The 21,450-nt window shown below is 37.1% G+C and overlaps 1 protein-coding gene across 4 annotated transcripts in view; it reads right to left on the bottom strand.

Moving 5' to 3' along the window:
- arhgef3 (Rho guanine nucleotide exchange factor (GEF) 3) overlaps nt 1-21,450 on the bottom strand; it is a 42,500-nt gene that overhangs the window by 18,638 nt on the left and 2,412 nt on the right. For 2 of the 4 annotated variants that reach the window (XM_059569926.1, XM_059569930.1), the window contains exons 3-4: nt 12,364-12,430; nt 6,029-6,091 (exon numbers count right to left, since the gene is read on the bottom strand). In XM_059569926.1, the coding sequence (XP_059425909.1) occupies nt 6,029-6,091; nt 12,364-12,430 (130 nt within the window). Of the gene's footprint in view, nt 1-6,028; nt 6,092-7,788; nt 7,899-12,363; nt 12,431-21,450 lie in introns of those variants that run through there. The other 2 variants (XM_059569927.1, XM_059569928.1) reach the window with 2 other exon arrangements.

The following is a 21,450-nucleotide window of genomic DNA, read 5'->3' as shown; positions in this document are numbered from 1 at the left end:
AGTTGGTTTTAAATTAATACTAGTATTTATTTCAATTCACATGTTAGTAATCTGCACTTAATCAGTGTTTCAGAAAGCCATACATTAAACCAAGATTAGCTATTCTAGTTGAAGGCCTACAACTGGTTTAGTTAAACCCATCTCACACTGCCAAATCTCTGATATTCTGTTCTCTACATATGGCTTCTGTCCATAATTCGATGTCTATAGCTCCATACCTCCTTCATGAAAGACCCTGTAAAGATGACCACAACCTGATGATGATAGTGTTACAGACCTCTGAACGTTTGAACATGGCCAGACATCTTTGATGTGAGAGACTGACAAGCTCTGCTGCTCACTGTGCTTTTCAAAGCCCTGGCCTTTAATCTGAACCTAATTGGAAATCTTTAAAAATTATATACATGCATTTAAATTGCTCTTGAACTAGAATTTACAACATGCGGGATGTAAATTATGCATGTATGTGAAAAAACACCCAAACAATTAGCAATAGCTAATATAGCGACAGGTGGAAGAGCATAATTTCCTTTGACATTTTACTGATGGACCATTGTGCAAAAAAATAGATCATGGAGGAAATGGGCAGGAAGAAAACATCTCAGCTGAGCCAAATCCTATAGAAACCGGTGGCCCAGAGGGAATCAGAGACTGGGACATGATTATTGGAATGTTTTTGAGAAAGTAGGGCACAGTTGGGTGTCAGAGGAGATCAACATTTGTTGAAAGGGTTTGGCTTTGTAGTGCCCTCCAAAGGGTGAAGTAAATGTCACTTCTGGAGTAGTGTGCATTCACCTGTGGAGTTTCTCAATCTAGGTCAGCAGACATTGTATTTGTGCCACTTTTAACCTCTTGTCAACCATGGGCTAGTTTCATATGATAATGGACCTGGAGTTCACTTCAGGAGTTTTTCTTGCTTGCCAATGAATTTAAACACACAGAACAAAATTCCTTGTGTTTCAGATCACAAGAGATGGTGGAGAAAGCACTAGTACATATAACCCTGCAGTTCGACTCTGTAGGCCATCTGTAGCATGTCATCCAGAATAGATCTAAAGGTTTATTGGATTTAAAGGGCCAGTCATATAATGGCAGTTAATTTAAGTCTTCCGCTGAAGCAGGATAACACTGTGCTGGGCTCCTGAACCAACTGTACTGAAATAACAGTCAACAATCAACCATTTTTTTTTTGTCTAGATTGAAAACATTGGAGGCTAAAATGAAACTACCTATTTATGCAATGTGCATGGGAAATAAATATTAATAAGTAGATTCATTGCTTCTAAACCTTGGTGAAGCATAGGGTGAAATTACGGATTAAAAAAAATACATATATTTTGGTAACACTTTAGATTAGGGAACACTACTCAATATTATTATACAGTTGCATATAAGTATGCATATTACTGGCATTTTGGTTTGTTTATTAGTACTTATAAAGTACATATTAAAGCCTTATTCTTCATGACCATATTCTAGTCTAACTCTACCCGATACCTTAAGATAACTACCACAACGACTCTGAGTTAATAGTGAATATGTGTTCCCTAAATGGTTACCAATCTTAATAATAGTATTAATATAATAGATACTTTTACCTCTTATGTGGCTCTTATTTGCACATCATAGTTATGTTCCTCTTATTTGCACATCATAGTTATGTATCATAGTTATGTATTATTTCAGGGAAATAGGAGTCAATTATTTACAATAGATATTGTGATAACGGGGGTAAGGCACATAAAGAGAGGACCCAAGACAGAACCCTGGGGGACTCATCTCAATACTAGCCTGCTTTACCTTAGACTCTCCTCTATTTTTCTGTTTCCAATGTATTTAGTATGTAGGCATTATACCAGTTAAAGAAACTAAATTATTAATATAAAGGAATCTGCCATATGTCAAAATGGAAGCCATGTCCCTTGCAGAATATCTTACCCCATTTTATTCACACTATTTTTTCAAAATTGCCTATATCCGAATTAACCACATCAATGAAAGATTTAAACATTTAGAAAATTCTACTAAAAGGGCAGTATTTAGTTCAGAATTTTTAAGCATATGGAAGTCAATAAACCAAACATGTTTTCTTGCCATCATATGTTCTTTTGTTTCTTTAATAAGCAAAAAGCAACCTGTGACCACCCGACAAAGCTAGCGAGCTAAAACTGCAACGTGATTAGCAAAACTGTGGCTAAATTAATGCACAAACAAGGTCAGGGACAAGACTGTGAGAAAACTAAAACACTTTCTTTGTAAAATAAATTGCAAGACTGCATGCTTAATGGTTACATGTTTAAATGTTTTTGTCAAAGGAACCGCAAGTGGCTGCACAATAAACCAGAGTCACTGCAGACTCTTTCAGTATCAGCCAAGATATTGTGTAGCACTGGCAGATTCTGGCTCAGCTAAACACATGTCAGGCAGGCACATGGCTCCAGTCTCCCCAAGCACTGAGAGTCCAGACATAGCTGAGTGAGATCTGAATGAAAATCAGCTTCGACATGCAGACAACCCTCAGTCTCAGTGTAGGGCATAAAGTACACAGTATATCAGAACAGAATAACGATGACTAAATCATGCACAATTTAGAACAATAATTTTAAATGAATAAATAATGAAAACTGAAATATAAATAGCCTATTTTAATAATACAATTTTATCACAAACAAACTATTTGCAATATCTTTAAGATAGTTGATGGTATCATAACATTGGTAGTAGTGAATAATCAGCCTGTGATCACTGTATTGTATTGTTTTTCTTCTTCTTTTCTTTGCAATATTCAACTATATCCATTCTGTTATTTGTTATCTTTTGACTAAAAAATAACCCTTGAGCTTGATAATGATTTTGCATTGCCTTACATTGCCTTAAATAACTGTTATTTATTTATTCAAAGTAATATTTTTTTTTATTGTTTTAGTTTTAGTTAGCAATTGCTTGTAAGACTGCCAAACCCTTTTGTTTTAACTTCCTTTGCGAGGGGTCCAAGCTTTAATAGGTGGGCCAGACTCCCTAATTCACATTATACTGTCAGTGATTGGAGTGATGAATTGTCAAGTATGAATAATACTTATTTTAAGGCTTGAGTCACATGTACGGGTAAGGGAGGTGCACCCAAACATTAAAACAATGGCCAGTCGTGCCAGGATACCCCACTCTGACATCATAACACATCCTAATAAACCCACCTTCCCAGAATCACCCACTCAGAGCTGTCAAGACAGTCTACTGCAATGAAAACCAGCTCCTTTTGTTCAGAGCTCATGCTTCGGTGCTTGAAAGGCAGTCTGGGATATAAAAAAAAACATGCCTCAAAGCAGATTCCAGGAGTGTTTGGACTCGCTTGTGATACACTTAAAAACAACCGCAAGCTGAAGGTATGGAATTTGTCATTACTGGAGCTTTTCGCTGACATCCCCACTCAAACGCATTGCATTCTGGGGTGTCTCTCTGATGTCTGCAGATATAAACCCATCAGACTCTTCTGCTATAAAAGCACAGGAAAGCTGCAATTATGTCCAATTCAGCTGGAATAACTGTTATTACATTCATAAAGAGCTTTGACCTCTGCAGAAACCTCAAAGCCTTCAGCTCTGAAATCACTCAAACAAACGCTGCATCGCAGAAAATTAAAAGTCTCATTAGAAATATGAATGTGAATATTTACTTGTGTTATGAAGCAAAATTAGGATGTTTTCACAGATGGAGCTCAGAGAAACTTGATCTTTAAAAAGTTAAGATGTACTCTATGAGCATAATGTAAAGTCTTGAACAGTTTGCAACTCTTTCATAGTAAAAATTTCTGTGAGTGGTGTCTAAAGTACATTCAGATTTACCTGAAATGCACAGGATGAACATGAATCTGGCAAAGTTTTATTACATCTGTTGTTGTCTGTATCTTTCCAGCTCAGAAATGAAATGTCAAATCAATGGCACTAAAGCAAGTACTGAAATTATTCATTTCCCCTTTAATTATTGAGACTTACTACTGCTAATACGCCCACAGCATGCAATAAATACTGCTGCTGCACATTTAATATAACATGTATGAAATAACCCCTATATATAACATACACGAATCACCTTGTAGCAGATCTATACAGGTGGAGCTGGGGGAGGTGGAGGGTTTCTGAAGCGCACTGCTACTGCTCCAGCAAACACTAGTCAAATACAGTATTTGAATGCTGAGCAGCGAGCTCATTGGCTTGAAATACAGAAGAGAACCAGTCAGCTGTGCCATATGATAATGATGTCATGTCAGATTGAGTTAGACCTATCGGACGGTGCCATCTAGAGTTTCATGGAAACTGCAGTAAATTGTATGGATTGGAGTTTTGCAAAAATGTTGACAGAGGCACGTTTTTCCTACGATCCTATGCTGCATACTGACATTTCAGCTTTCTGATTTCTATCAAATTGTCATTCTGAGTAAATAAAAATTCTGATGCTGTAAGATATGTCAAAAAGTGAGCGCCTACTGTATATTTGTGGTAAAACAGATGTTGGTGTTAGAACTGGCAATTAAAAGAAAAATGTGCCTGGAGAATCTGACAAACTGTTCAGATAAACGCTGAATCATGTCAGGTTTATAAGCTCATCTGCACGAAACCATCAGTCTTAAATATGAGAAACAGCTGGACAGTTTCCAGTATGATCACGAGACAGGTGTGACGCCCCATTAAAACTCCTGAATAAACCACCCACGAGAATGATAAGAGAATTATGAAGCATTTTAGAAGAATAGTGCATTCAGAAATAACAACCAAGATAGTGGGAGTTGGGCTAAACAAAAATGTGAAAAATTGTTCCTGTATCTCAGAACTAAACCTCCTTCAGTGTCAAACAGCACACTCGTAATCTTGAAGGTTCTTTATTGGCATCAGTGGAACCTTTCCATTCCATAAAGTCTCTTTATTGTAGAAAACGTTAGTTTAGATTATTGAAATGTTCTTCACACTGAACGGTTCTGAATGGCAAACCAAAATTCTTCTATGGCTTTACTGTAAACTCTTTTATATCTAAGAGTGTAAATGAAGGTAAAGCTCTTGTGTGTATAAAAACCTCACAACACACTCCTCTAACAGCAGTTTTCAGAAAGATGTGCAAAGTCATTTTGAGTCAGAGCAGTTGGATTCCTCTCGGAGCTCTGCAGTCACATCTCGCATCGACCACAAAAGCAAAAACATGCAATCATACACTTCTATTAATACCTTTCAATTACATGCCTTTAATTTCTGTTGATTAGCAAGCCAGGCTGTGGCCTGCAGAAGGCTGACCTTTAAGAAAATGTAAGTAATTTTCCTCTTCACTGATACCATTCACCGACCTAAAGAGCTTTCGTAATCAATGCTTTTCATTTCAGCTGCATTGGCTTACATTGGCTCATTATCTCAAACAGACGACGGCAGAATGTAATATTTCTTTTTTTATATAACAATATTTTCATGTAATATTAGAGTAACAGTGGAACTGCTCGTCTAAATCAGTCTGAGGTATTTTGATCCTTTCTTCATGCATTTTTATGATTATCAGTAATTCCAGGTACCAAGAAGCGAGAGAGTGCAGTAAGGTATTTTCAAAGCCTAAATACAGCCAGCTGAAGTAAAAACCTAAATATAAGACTCAATATACAAACTACACCATGGTCACATGACCTCAACATCACCATCACTAAGCTCCATACTGTCTTTACTTAAAACATTTTTATATTTTCAATCATATTACTGATGCTTTTATATCATAGAATAAAACATAAAAAAATCTTGAGCTTGCATTAACCACAGACCTTCCTTCAGGCATTTAGCCTAAAAAAAAAGAATAAATACAAATAAAATAAAATTTGACTTCAGACTTCATGACAATGAAACATGACTAAAATACTAATTTGGGGTTTTGGCCTACAAAAAAAAAAACATCCCTGCAGCACTCTATGATGGATAATGCAGAGTAATTGATGTTTTTCCCCCCACAGTGCAGGGCATTATGGGTACTGTAGTTCTAGAAACACAATTATGAAACTCACATTGATGTCCAAGCTGCACAGACTGAGCGAATCCACATCTCTCTTCCTCTGCTTCCTCTTCTTCTGTAACGACACAGATGATGATCAGTTTTATTTATTTTGAAACTGTTACATATAGATGAATATCTCACAACAACACAAGATATAGCTCATAGGTTCACCGTGTTGAAATGTCAGATTTGACAGAATTTTAAAAATAAGTAATGAATGAAAATGCAAAAAAAAAAAAAAATTCTTAATGACATCTCACATTGCAACATTTCTAAAGAAATCTATACAATGAGGGAAAACAAAAAAAACAAAAACAAACCTTTGGACCAACTTTAAAAATGAATAAAATAGAGACCTCAGAGTGAGACTGAGTTTTATACATATATATATGCTCTGTAAACAGTTGTTGTAGATGGTTAATTCGATCTTTGACTGGTCAACGGTTTGGCCAGCTGTGTTATTGTTTCTCCCTAACTGTTTGTTCTCCATCACAACCAGAAGCATGATTCGTGAATATGAACATCCTGATGCAGGAGTGTGAACAATAGAGCAGGTGAAGGACTGAAAGCTCTAGTGCTGCTCCCGACCCATGATTTACACCCGCTAAATATGTTCAATGTACAGCGAAGAACTAGTGCCAGTAAATTAGATTCAGCTCTCCTGGCTTGAAAAGCATGAAAAATATACTATAGTTATGAATGGTGTGTTCAGAATGAAACACTGGTGTAACTGCCTGCTGTGTAGTAAATTTCCTATAATGCCTAGTATTTATTAAATAGTGTAACAAAATAAAAATAATGAAAAATAAAAGTTTTTGTTGACATAATATATGTATGTGTGCTGTGTATAATTATTATGTAATACACACATGCATGTATATATTTCAGAAAAATATGTTAAGTTTATATATATATATATATATATATATATATATATATTATAGCAAATATATTTATATATAATATAAACTATATGAATATAAATATAAACAAGTAAATACATGTAAATATTTTCAAATTATATACTTTATATTTATACATTTTTTATTTTTTTTAGATACATAATAAATATTCACAGTACACACACACACACACACAGATATTATTTAAACGGAAACTAAATAAATTAAATGATTAATCATTCAACGGCACTAAATAAAAGTTACATTTTTTGTTTTAAAATGATGTGCTGGTCCCTCTTTTCCATGCAATTACAATGAAAAGTATACACTTAACATATAAAACCATCATAACACAAAAATCGAAGCTGCAACACAATATTACGTAACTACAATCACAACCACTTCCACATGTTGACCAAACCAACCTACAAAACCAACTTTATCCCTCCTTTACAACAATCAATTATAATAAAATAACAATTTTAAGAGAAATACAAATAAGTAAACATACGCAGTCTAATGTAACATCAGAAGAACATTCATCTGCCCTGCAAGAAGTTAAAAATCACAAATGACATCTATTAAATTTCCCAGATGTTTCTCCTAGACTGCAAAAAGATGAAATGGAGAGCAAATGCCGTTTTTCATTTTACATTTTGTTAAAGTTTCAGTCATTTTTTAAATGATTTTCTTTATTACAGCTCTAGTATGAAAATGACCCCAGTAATCAGGTGTCTCTTTTTATAGTTTAACAACTGAACAATATCCCAGATGTCGATATGAAATTCAATGTCTCCCAAAACCAAATGACCTGCGGTATGCCATCCACATTCATTTGAGCAGCCTGTGAGTAACTATGCTTGCTCACCTTCTGATGGATGAAAAGGCAGCACCCCATCATTGGGCTTCACAGCAGTATTCCTCAGACCCAAACACCCCAAAATCACCCCTACAGTCTCAGGCTATGAACCGCTGTCACCTGTCTAGTCCTCGGCCATGTGTGTGTGTGTGTGTGTGTGTGTACACAGGAGAGCAGCAAACAGGATGTTCAGGGGGAAGTGTGCCGGCGCTATATCGGGCCCAAAGCAGGGTGCGAGCTCTCAGACCACATCTCTGCTTGTGTTTGTCTGAGGCCGGGTGGCGTCAAACACCCCTTCAGTGAGAGGAACAGCATCCTGTTACAGGGAAGAACAGCACACAATCGATCTTCCACCCTCATTATCCACTTTATCCAGAACTAACCAAACCCTCGTAACGGACTGTCATTAAGTTAAAGCCAGCAGAAATCACGTTTCACTGTGGTTCAGAACACAAACTGGATATTACATTTAGTGTGCATTCTTCTCTTTGTCTGAATAATAAAGTTTTGTAGCAGAGTTAATCTTAACTGTTGATACACACTACAAAAATGCTTTAAAAAAAAGTATCTTCTGCTCCCCAAAGGTTGCATTTATTTGATAAAAATACAGTAAAAACGGTGGAATATAATTGAAAATATCTGTTAAACTGTAATTTATAGTTGTGATCAAAGAGAACATCATTCAGAAATCATGCTGATTTCCTGCTTAAGAAACATTTCTGATTATTATGTTGAAAACAGTTATTGCCGTTTAATATTTTTCTAGAAATCATGATACACTACCATTCAAATGTTTGATATAAGCAAATTAAAATAATAATAATAAATACATATACTTAGCAAGGACACATTAAATTGATCAAAAGTGGCCATATAGTAATTTATAATGTTATAAAAGATTTGTTTTTCAAACATATTACAATAGTAAACATTTTAAATTGTTCACAATTGTACTGTATTTTTAGAGGCTTCTTTCAAAAATATAAAAAATATTTATGATTCCAATGTGTATGTGTATAGTGTATGTAGTTAAAATTATACATCTTATAACCTACAAGTGAAATATCTGTTACTAGACATTAATTTTGCTAGTGTACCTATATACTGCTACAGTATAAGAGGTTTGTGTACACTTACAGAACAGGAAGACAGAATATCCCTCCTAAACACACTTCCTGGAAGCGAACTGTCTTCCTTTAAGCATTTCCTGTTGAAGCAGTGTGCTGTGTATCTGATGCTGCCTTTAAAGCATGTTAGAATGATTATTTTTATGCAATGCCCATACATGAATGCCAATTCAATGCTGCAATTGCCAGGAGGATTTTCTTGTTTTCTTTCCAAACTGAAAATAATCGGTGCTGGCTATTTTAAGTTCTAATTGTAAATAGCGTCACATTTATTTATATAGCGCTTTACACCATACAGATTGTTTCAAAGCAGCTTCACAAAGTTCCAGTGGTTTTGGGAGGATCATCCTGGCGAAAAGTGGGTGTGAGTCACTGGGATGCCTCAAGGTTCAGTGTTAGGTCTTCTCCTCTTTTCTACACAACCTCACTGGGTACAGTCATAAAGGTAAAACTGATCCCCTGAAGAAACACCATTATCAGCTCAATCTTGCATAGACAAGTTCCTTGTGATCTCAGCCAACCCATTAGTCTAACACAACATCAATATATGGCTGTAATGAAATGCCACACCTATTTATATAATGGTCTCTGTGGTGTTACTTATTTAAAAAAGTAACTGGGATTGTCTTAAAAAATTAAAAAGGAATGCATTACTTTAAAAAATCCATCTACAGGGGACAGACATGTGACCGCCAGCTGTTCAGAGCAGAACAACAGATTGAAGCGAACAGTATCACCCTAATATACCATGACCAGAAACTTCATGAAACAGAGAGAGAGAGAGAGAGAGAGAGAGTAAATGTATAGGCTTCCAGAAGCCATAGAAGCAAATGCTAATGAGACTATTTCACAGGCTGAGTTAATGTCTGTTCCTGCAGAGCATTAACAACAGCTTTGCAGGCTAAAAACATATTCTAAATATAGAAAATGAATCATAACTAGTTATGATTGATTATTCATATTTCCCCTTTAAGCTGATTCGATACAATACAAAGTCAAATAAAGAGATAATGGTATAAACTGATGATTAGGACACTCTATGTTATTAGTGATCTGGAGTGCTGTGATGGATTAACTGAAAAGCACATACAAATGCTCCATCTAGACATAAGATCAAATATAGTTTTCAGAGCATATCCGAATGACTTTAAGGGCCCTTTTTTAACAATCTAAACGCAAAGTGTAAAGCGCAAGGCGCAGGTGCACTCAGGGCATGTCCAAATCCACTTTTGCTATTCTAACGAAGGAAAAACGGTTGGCGCGCCTGGGCGCATGGTCTTTTCTTAATGAATAATGGGTGTTTTTTGGGCGTAACGTGCAATAAACCAATCAGAGTCTCATCTTCCATTCCCTTTAAGAGCCAGTTGCGCTCGTGCCATGACGGATTTGCTATTTACACAGGCGAATTTGGCAAGCACAAAGACAGAACACGTCTCCGAGATGAAACGCAAATAGATAGCCTAATTCTGATACATGCGATGACTATCCATTATGACATGTAGGCATGCATATATATATATATATATATATATATTTAATTAGCCTACAAATAAATCTTATGCATTGCAATCCTTTAATTTTTTATATTTTGTGCTTTGTTCCTGTGTTTATTAAGCAGTGTGTACGCGCCTTGTGGGCCCTCCTATTCTAACACGCACTTTAAATAACAAAGAAAAAACATTGCACCAGACTTTAGACCAGGTTTGAGTTGGTCTATAGCGCAGTCTATTTTCAGCTCCTTAAGATAGCAATGCGCCAGCAATGCGCCTGAACACACCTCTTTTTTTAGACCAGCACGCCCATGGGCACACAAATGAGTATGAATGCATTTGGTAATTAAACGACATGGTGCTGGACGGGAAATTAGATGCGCTGCGCCTTGTGTCGTATTGCCCCGGGTGTATTATAGGGCCCTAAAACTCTAAACTTATATTCCCCTTTTTGAGAATCTGTGTAAAACAGGGGTGTACAAACCTGTTATTGGATGGTCATTATTGTCCTGCAGAGTTTAGCTCCAGCCCAAATTCAGCCACCTAATCAAGGAAACATCTAACTGGAAGCTAAAGCAAGGTGGAGCTAAACTCTGTAGACAGTGACTGAACATCCCTGATTTAAAATAATCAAAAACACAGTTTTGAATGGAATTAGGACGTTCTGGCTTCAGCTGGTACAGGGCAAGAACTAGTTTTCTTTCTTATTTTCTTTTGAAGACAACTATCACTGAAGAAAATGTTACTGCTCATCAGATTTTCTACTTTAATAGAATTAGGCTCAATGACATCATTACCAACTTTATATTCGATGTTTCTCTTTCTAGGATGAATAAAAATAGATGCATAAACGTCCAACATACTGTAGCGTTACAGGAGTCAGGACAGCCAGAAACATGGAGCTAGTGACTGATGACCTGGGGCCAGCTGCACAAACCTAGCCTCTCTGTTAAAATAGTACCTCATGTAGCCCACAATTTGGACCAACTAGCAGCTAACCAATAAGAAATCAGTCTTATTTTTTAATTAAACTTAGACTAATGTATTATTTTATATAACTGAATTAAAAAAGAAATATGACCATTCTTAAACAAAAAATTAGATGAGTAACTTGTTAAACCAGTCTAAACCGTTTTTTACGCAACAGCTTCGGGGGGTGAACAAAGTCCTCCTGTAGCAAATCAATTAGTTTTTGTAAAAAAAGTATGCATATTCAAAATGTAATAATCAGTTCGCGTCAGTGCGCTCACTGTTGTACACGGAAGCAGTTCCTGTCAGATGACGTATGAGGTCAGCTCCCAAAATGCCTTCATCACAGTGGAATCACATTAGTTAACCTTGTGGTTTTGTACAAAAATGTCCAAGTGATATGGCTTGGCTCTTGGTCTATCACATATTTCTGAATGGCTCTCGATGTGGCAGCTCAGGGGAAAGGAAAGTCTGAATAATCATCCCCTGAAACTTCATATAGAGTCATGACAAGAATATCTGGCATTTTTCTGTACATTTATGGGCAGTCTAACTCAACCAAACACTAAAAAATATATTGAGGTAAAGCTTTCTACAAAAGATTGATTTCAAAAAGCACAACAATACTGAAAAAGCCATTATGAATTTCCATAGCTGTTGGCTGATTTACACTGTTTTGTGCTGATCTAACTGTTCATGAGTTAGGTGTGGTCACAATGCATGAACTTTCTGGTTTATGCTTTTTTTTTACTCAGGATTGGTTATAAAGGCAAATTAATGTTTTCATTTGGAAATCATTAAAGTTGGTTATGTTGGTTTTGTTTCAGTATGGCATTAATTTCCCATTGTGTAAACCCAACAGATCATATACTGAATGTGATTTTGGATCAGAGTTGGGAGACACTGCACTACTATTTTAGCAAAAGCTGCCAACGAATTGATTTCAGAACTCAGAGGAAGTGAATGAAGCAGGAGAACAACACCAGATCTGAACTCACCCCATTGAAGAGCCACTTCTCTGATGACGAGAGGAGAGAAAACGACTCCTTCCTCTGCAGCATCGGCCTGGAGGGACAAAACAAGATCAAGACATCAGAAACAGCATCAGATGGATGGAGTGATCAGATTACGCTCAGGCCATCATCACAGATGAGGTCAGATTGGTTGAACCATTTCAATAGAGCACTGAAGGGATGGATCGAGTTAGCATTTTAGTAAATCTTATTCCATCCTCCCGAAGACCTTTTGAATGGGTTTTTGGTTAAACTGCCAGAAATAAAGTCTGTGGAGAACACAAGCTAAATGACGGATGCTGAAAAGTGTCTAAACAGGAAGACAACTTTGCCAATGAGTCTGAACCTTAAGGCAGGTAAAATACATGACAGATGAGCTGCTAAATGATGGACGACACAACAGACATCTGAAACCGTCCAGAAACTGAGAGATGACAGGGTTTTTCACCTTTTCCATTCACTGCAGTTTTGTAAACAGACAGACAGTCTGACCTTTTTCTGACCCAGAACCTCAGTAATGACAGACATTGTGTTTTTTGTGCCTATACTGTGACGAGGTGCTGAGAAACTGCTCTTTAGCTCAGACTTCTCCAGATATCTGAACTTGCAGCATTCATCTGTTGCTGTGGCACTGACAGAGTGCATAACTTTATTAAGGAAATGATTTTAACACTAATGACATTACTGATATTATCGTCCAGTTATGCCGACTGGATTTAGGCTTCAAAATTCATAAAAGCTGTGTTCATTTGTGAAGATTTTCATTATGAACAAAACATGCAAGGATCAAACGTTTGTCTTCTGCAGTAAATCTATTGGTTTCATTGAGGGAAACGGGGAAAATCAAACTACAAGTAAATGAATAAATACATCTCAACCATATTTAACATGTGGGTTTGGTTAGCTGGTTTCCTGCTGCAAAACGATTTTGAAAATGTTTTTATTATTCTTTCTCAGAAAGGTCTAACAAGGAACAGTTCTGCTTTGACAAGAGCTTTGGCTCCCAATCGTCCCTCTGGCCTTTACCTCTTCACTTTATCAGCATTTAAAGACGCCTCCCACTGAGAAGTGAACATTATCCCACATTTCAGACTGATCCTTGAGTTCATTTATTCAAGATACTGGTGTGACAGCACAATAACTTCATCCAGACTCTCGAGCTGGGCTGAATCTCACACACAGAACGATCTTCAGCGCAGTTCTTCTGAGCCGGAGGAGACTTATGTTTATGGCAAAGCCACACCTGACATTAAAGTTTACAGCAATTCCAACTATGGGATGGTAAAATAAAATATTACCCAAACTACATTAAATACAGATTCCCATACAACAAGAAATGTTCTGAGAAGATGAAAACATCAAAATTCAAGAGGCATTTACTATTAAGTAAAAAGGCAACCATAACAACTCATAAGGCAAACAAACAAACAAACAAACAAACAAACAAAAGTTGGGTACTGATCCACTAATCAGAGGTGTCATGATTGATATATCCATCAACGTAAAGGGATAGAGCAGTAAAAAATCAAAACTGAGTCTTCATTTACTCTTTCCAAACTCATAGGACTTGCATGTTCAGAACAAAAATTTTAATATTTTTTATATTCTTTTTTTTTATGCTCTCATATTTGTCCATTTATTGAAAGTCAAAGCAAGCAACATTGAGTGTCAAAAACGTTAATTAAGACATTGTAAAACAAAATCCATACTGATTTAATCCAAGACTTCCTGCACTGTATATGATGAACAGATTTAATGCAGGCTTTTATTCACAGTTCAGATACACATTATTTGACATTCAGACACAGAGCACATCAAATATCATTAAGAGAAGCTCAAACGTGTGTGGAAGCTAAAACGATCTCACACAGCCTCTCGTGAAGCACACCTGTAAATAATTTTGTTTTATATCAGAACACAAACTCAAATGTGTGACCCTGGAGCACAAAAGCAGTCATCAGTAGCACTGGTATATTTGTAGCAATAGCTAACAATACATTGTAGAGGTCAAAATTATAATTTTTTAAAAAGTCAAGTCAACTCACCTTTATTTGTATAGCGCTTTAAACAAAATACATTGCGTCAAAGCAACTGAACAACATTCATTAGGAAAACAGTGTCAATAATGCAAAAATGATTGTTAAAGGCAGTTCATCATTGAATTCAGTTATGTCATCTCTGTTCATTTAAATAGTGTCTGTGCATTTATTTGCAATCAAGTCAACGATATCGCTGTAGATGAAGTGTCCCCAACTAAGCAAGCCAGAGGCGACAGCGGCAAGGAATTAGGATTATTAGGATTAGGATATTAAGTAAAGATCATGTTCCATGAAGATATTTAGTACATTTTATACCATAAATATATCAACACTTAATTTTTTATTAGTAATATGCATTGCTAAGAACTTCATTTGGACAACTTTAAAGGCGATTTTCTCAATATTTAAATTTTTTTGCACCCTTTCCACCCAGATTCCAGATTTTCAAATAGTTATATTTCAGACAAAAATGGTCCAATCCTAACAAACCATACATCAATGAAAAGCTTGTTTATTCGGTTTTCAGATGATGTATGAATCTCAATAAAAAAGACCCTTATGACTGGTTTTGTGCTCCAGGGACATGGATATGGATCAAAACAACAACTTCTGAAGGTTTGTAGTTTGTCTGATGTTCTATTTGAAAGGCTTACTTAATAATCAACACATTAGACTGCTCACACACACACACACACAGCAGACCCGGTCTGATCAGTACTGATCAGCTCTAAATACAGTACAGTAATCAATCCGTCCACACTGAGCACCTCATGGAAACTGACCAGGGTTCGTCTCAGTCTAAAGACACTGATGTGGTTTGTAGATGCAGACTAGATGTACTACTGAATACATGTACATGATTGAATTTCCTGTGTTAAGAAAAGACACACAGCAGGTCTAATTATGATCGCCGGACTCATGAACAGTTTCAGGATTTGGTTAAACGTGAAACTGAGACATTCAGGCAAACAGTATCATGGACTACAATCACCTGACAACAGAAAACATTTCACATATTTGACATTAGACCGGACAATCAATTTAACTTCTGTAATGAAACATATTTTTTAAATATAATTTTTTTTAAATAGTCATCTATATATTATTCATTTTATTTTAATTTTATTTATATTAGTACATATATTTAAACTAATAAGAATTATACATTTTGACTTGCTGAAAAATGACAACTAGCTGAAAGTTATATATATATATATATATTGTATGTTATTTAAATTATTTATTTATTTGTGTAGTTTTACTTTTATTTTGAATGAATTAAAATAACCCTGATCCTAAGTGATGTTAACAGAAAGCTGTTTCAGAGAAAGAGTAAGTTCAAAATTTACATTTTATTTATAAAGTGACAAATTCTCACACTCATTAAAAAAAGTGTACTGAGTGTGAGACATACTATTAATATTAATTATTATAAGACAGAGCATACACGTGATGCAATAAACTTTTTAAGATCAATGCATGCTTACAAAACTGTGTACCATATAAACACTACAGAATGTCATGTAGTGTATGCATCAGTTATTATTACAGTATGCCTTTCTGGTTCATGTCTACACCAGTGACTATTATTTACTGCCATCTAGTGGCTAACATCCAATCTCACCTTTCAAAAAATATCTATCTATCTATCTATCTATCTATCTATCTATCTATCTATCTATCTTCTTTTAGACTTCTCTATTTGTATTTGACTCTCCACAATAACATGAAAACATGCTGTCTGGCAGTAAATGTTATATATATTTCATATCTGCTCTTCATAATGAGCTCTTGTATTCTCGTCAGACTGAAGTGGTCCAGTGTCAGATCATCTGACGCGCATCAGTTGCCCTCCAGCTGCTTTAACCCAGTTTAATGTATGAAGAAATGCTTTTCCTTAGTGAACATAAGTACACATATCTGTCACAGCTACCCTTTCCTCTTCTAAGAATGATACACATAATAATAAAATGATTATGTCAATAATTGTAGAACATACTGATAACTTTAAAGTAACAGAGGTTATTGTCCAGAAAAAAAACAGTAATAGTTTCTGGCTATTACTCAGAGATAGGAGTTCAGGAAGCTGTTTCCTGATCTCTGCACCCTTACCTGTACAGGAAACACACACACACACACACACACACACCCTCTCTCTCTCTCTCTCTCTCTCTCTCTCTCTCTCTCACACACACACACACACACACACACACACAGCTGTTTCCTCTTCATAAGTCAATTTCTTCCCAAACCAAACACAAGGAACTCAGTAAACTTGATTTCACATCTGATCCGTTTACACTAGTTGTAAAGATAATTGTACAAAGATTAAAGGTTGTACAATTACTGAAATGCATTCATAAAGACACAGGATTGGGGCATTTTACATTGGTGTGTTTGTCTTGGTTTTTTGTGAAGAGTCTTATTGGCATCATGTGCTTATGAGTATAGGCTGCGTAATGTGCATGATGTGCATGACTGTGTGTGTGTGTCTGTGTGTGTGTGTGTGTGTGTGTGTGTGTGCGTGTGCGTGTGTGTGTGTGCGTGTGCGTGTGTGTGTGTGTGAAAATGACATCATGACTGCAGAGCCTCGATTCTTCCTACCAATCACTTTTGACTTTGAAGTGAATGGCATTTATATATGTATTATACTGTTATGTTCTTGGATAAATATCACAGTATATAATATACCACATCCCCGTGTACGCACCGCACCTTAACCACGCGGCTCGTATCCAATGCCCCCGGTTGAATCAGGCTTTGATGGATCGAATTTGGTTGCATCCTGAATCCACCAAGGCCGGATATGTACCCCCCTTGATACTCACAGGTATTTGGTACTCGCCAGCCTGACCAGGGGTGACCTGTGGGACGTTGCTTCCCTCGGCTAGTAGCCACTTGCGGCAGGAGTCCCGGAGCTGTTGGGCCATCATGAAGGGCCGACCGGCCTCGCCCAAGTCCAGGGACCGGAAGTGCTGGCGATGTTGCTCTGGCGACCGGCCGACCCGCTGGATGATGGCCCTCTTCAGGTCGTTGAAGACCAGGAGGTTCGCCACCGGAAGTTGTTGGGCGGCCACCTGGGCCTCGCCGGAGAGCAGGGGAATGAGGCGCACCGGCCACTGCTCGCGGGGCCACCCGCAGGCCTCCGCCGATTTCTCAAACAGTTCCAGGAAGGCCTCCGGATCGTCCTGGGCCCCCATCTTGTGCAGTGGCAGGTGGAAGGGGGCGGCGGGCGGCCCGGCGGCCTCGGCACGAACCTCCCGATCAATCCAGCTCCGGAACCTCTCGCGGTCCTCCTGCTGGGCCTGAACGATGGCCTGGAATCGTCTCTCCTGATCGGTCCTCAGGTCCAGCAGGGCCTGGTGTTGTTCGCGGTGCAAGACAGCAAGGGAAGCGATAACGTCCGCAAGTGGCGTGGAGGACGGGCTTTGCATGGCGGCGGCGGTCCTACTTCCTTCCCGGGTTTCGGCACCAGTGTAATAAGTTCGTGTGGGCAAGGAAGAGGACAAAGGGGTCGGCAGGACTGCTGACGTATTTATTAAACAGAAAATAACTTAAACTTTGCAAACACCAAATGGTGACTTCTATTCTGACACGTTGTCACAGCACTTTCGATTTACTCCTTCCGGTTTCGTTTCCGGCTTCGCGTCAGCAGTCCGTCTCTCTCTCCCTTGCTTCCGTCTCCCCTGGCGTTTTATACTCTCTCCACGCCAATTACTGGAACAAGAAACAGGTGATGATAATTTCTGCCCAAACCACTCACTTACCGCTCGTCTCCTGATTCTCTCTCCAGCTGCAGACTTCGCTAAACCACGCCCCCCCCTGCCACATATATATATATATATAATATGTCATTAATGTCATATATATATGTCATTAAAATAGAATTAAACAGGGCCAATCACAGACACTTGAGCTTTAAAACGTGATTAAACTGTACTTTTGCAGGGGGACTAAAGCAATTCAATAGTAATATCATTTCTGTGTAAAAAATTTTCAAAAAAAAAAATTATACATTAAAGTTAAAAACAAAAGTTGGTGTGCACATTTTCACTGCATTTTCTTGTCATTTAAAATACATAGCACATTAAGTTTTAAAGTGGTCATAGGAAGCTTTTAAAAAGACAGTATAAGTCATTATAATCAGTAATTATGTCCCCACTGGACATTTGTAATGGGTTTTATTGGTTTAGTCTCGTGGTGCCGGGACACACATCACAGTATGTTAAGGGGCATAACATTTCCATCACACACGAGGCATTCGACCAATCACAATGCACTGGATAGCTGGCCAATCAGAGCACTCCTCGCTTTGCAGACCGATTGGCTTTGTAAAAATCAACACATTTCAGAAAGGTGGGGCATAGCGGATAATAATTTACATTATGTGGAAAATAATGTGTTTTTTTAAACTTAAACCCAATAAACACATTTCAATATGCCAAATACACAACATAATGTTCTTTTTAGCAATATCATATAACCACTTTAACTATGAGTGCTACTTTCCTTATTACCTGCCAACCCTATTTAACTGGTAGCCTAACTATCACTGACTTTGCAAGATGGTGAGCCATTTTATAGCAAGATTTTATAGCCATAGCAAGAGAAGCTGGTCGTTCCAAATGAGTGATTTCTCGAAAATGGCATCTTTAGAATGTCATTAACTTATTCAACTCCCCTAAAAAGAGTGGTCGTCCATTGAAAGACAAATGCAAGAGAGGACAGAATAATGCAGAGACTCTCAAAGGGGAATCGGTTCAGCACTGCAGCTGGGATTGCTTGCCGGTTCAGTGGTGAACAGGGTCAGGATCTGTCTCTGCATGCAGTGTCTTGACTCTCATCAGCAGAACAAATCTAAAGGCTAAGCTCGTGTTAGCTCATGCAGGCGTGTTGTGTGGAGAGAAGAGAACTGAAAGCAGTTTTATTGATGAAAACAAGTTCATTTGGGTAGCAGTGTGAAGAGACTAGTGATGTCCAAGTCATTCAAAGCCAGTGCCTGTACACTTCTGCTAATGTAACATTCAGAAATGTTAGTTGTAATCTCCCTTTGTATTACAATCATTGCAAAACAGATAAAATAAAAATCATGTTTTTATTGTTTTACTGTTTTAGTTAGCTGTATTTTTTAACACTAATCAAAATAACCCAACTGCAGTTTGATTGAGATTAACTGGAATGCAGAATGAACGATTTTTGAAAATTGTTAAAAACGAAGTTATCTGTTTTTGCAAATTAACTCCTCATTGATAACTCATATCTATAAACACAAGTCATAGATATTAGATTGTACTGTATATATGACCCCCGTAAGACTGAAAAAATGGCTTCACTAAAAGTAGAACGCTAGAAACACAAATATATATTTTTTGTCAAATTATTTTAGAAAGAATAAGAAGCATTTGGGAAGGCAGCTGAAAGAAATCTATCAATGCAAGCAAATCAACTGAACTCATTTAGTTCAGAATTTATTTTAACTAGAGAAAACATGAAAGCTTAGACATTCTCTTAAAAGTGTCATATATTGTATATTATAAATACAGTATTCTAAATATTTTATTTACTTGAACTGAAATGAAAAGCTTAATATTAATTAGATTTATAGAATTAGTAACAAAAGCCAGGAAATGTTGTCTTAAGTGTTTGGAGGCATGGCTTTATTACATCACATACATGTCACTTCATTTGCTCACATGTTGATTAGTCCAGTTTCGGTTTGCGATTACTAACCCCGAATAAAAGAGACTGGAAACTTTTTCCAGTGAAATGTTCTGCTTTTTTTAAAGCCAACTCAGTTAACTTGAATCTAAAAGTTAGCTGTGGTATATAGAAACCCCCTATGTTACCACAGAGAGACTCAGAGAGTCCCTGACCTTCCTCAGATACAACAGAAATCCACCTGTCAGTTTATGCCAGGCGTTTTTATCACAGCTGAGCCGCGTCTGCAAGATCGCTTCAGTTTGGACAACAGGTGCAGAAAGCCAAAGCACACCAGAAAGACTCGCGCAGCTTATCAATGACAAATGGAATACAATTATTACGTATAAAAACACTCAAATAGTCATATGCCACAGCAGGTTTTACAACAACAACTAAAAACTGACAATGACATTTACTTCTAACTACATTTTCTAAATTATTTGGCTACATCTTTTACCATCCACAATAGCAGCATGCAAACCAGTGTTAAGAAAACTTGATAACTGATGATTCACGGCTGAATTAGGTAATCGCGTTTGTTTTGACGAGGGAGTGCAGGGTGCTCTCGGTTCAAGAAAAGAGCGAGTATGTGAGAACAGGAGGTGCAAACTGAGCCGCTCAACAGCTGAAAGAAAATCTGATTCAGTAACTCGACTCCAAACTACAACTCAACATTTCCCAGTAACTCACTTCCCATGTTTCAAGGCCTTTCAGTCGTTCTGCTCTCGGCCTCAGTCTGAAAACTGTGAGGGGAAACTCGCTTGTCTCACAACGATAATGTGACTAACATGTCGGGTTCTCAGTAAATAAAGAAGAAATCAACTATGAATGTGAAAGAACTGTTTGGGAGTTGATGATAGCCTATGAAAACGTTTGGCAAACGAATATGGCGCACTGAATAGGGAGGGTCTGTATTTTCCCTGTTATAGTTTTAGGGCTGGGCACACATATCATTGGAACCATTGGCCCAGAAATCCCACCTCATTAAAGTTTTGGATATTTAACAGAAAATTTTCAACTTTTCAGATTAACTTCCTCTTCAGACCAAGGGAATTTTGATGGCATTTACATATAAAACTCCATTAGATATCAGGACAGGATTATCTGAATATGTTTTACAAAAATACTACTAGTACAAAATTTCATTTAATTCAATGCTATTTGCCATTTCTTTTTAAGTATGTGCAACATTTACTAGCTATTTTCAAAAAGTCAGAAAAGGTTGCAAAATAAATACTACATCTTTTTTTTTTTTTGCATGTCTCAGTGGGATCTTTTGGCATCTAGTGGTCAAAAATGTTTAAATCTGCTCTAATATTTCGCTATTCTGTAA

Source organism: Carassius carassius, chromosome 16 (assembly GCF_963082965.1).
Source record: "Carassius carassius chromosome 16, fCarCar2.1, whole genome shotgun sequence".
NCBI lineage: Eukaryota > Metazoa > Chordata > Actinopteri > Cypriniformes > Cyprinidae > Carassius > Carassius carassius.
This window is presented reverse-complemented; position numbering and strand designations above follow the sequence as displayed.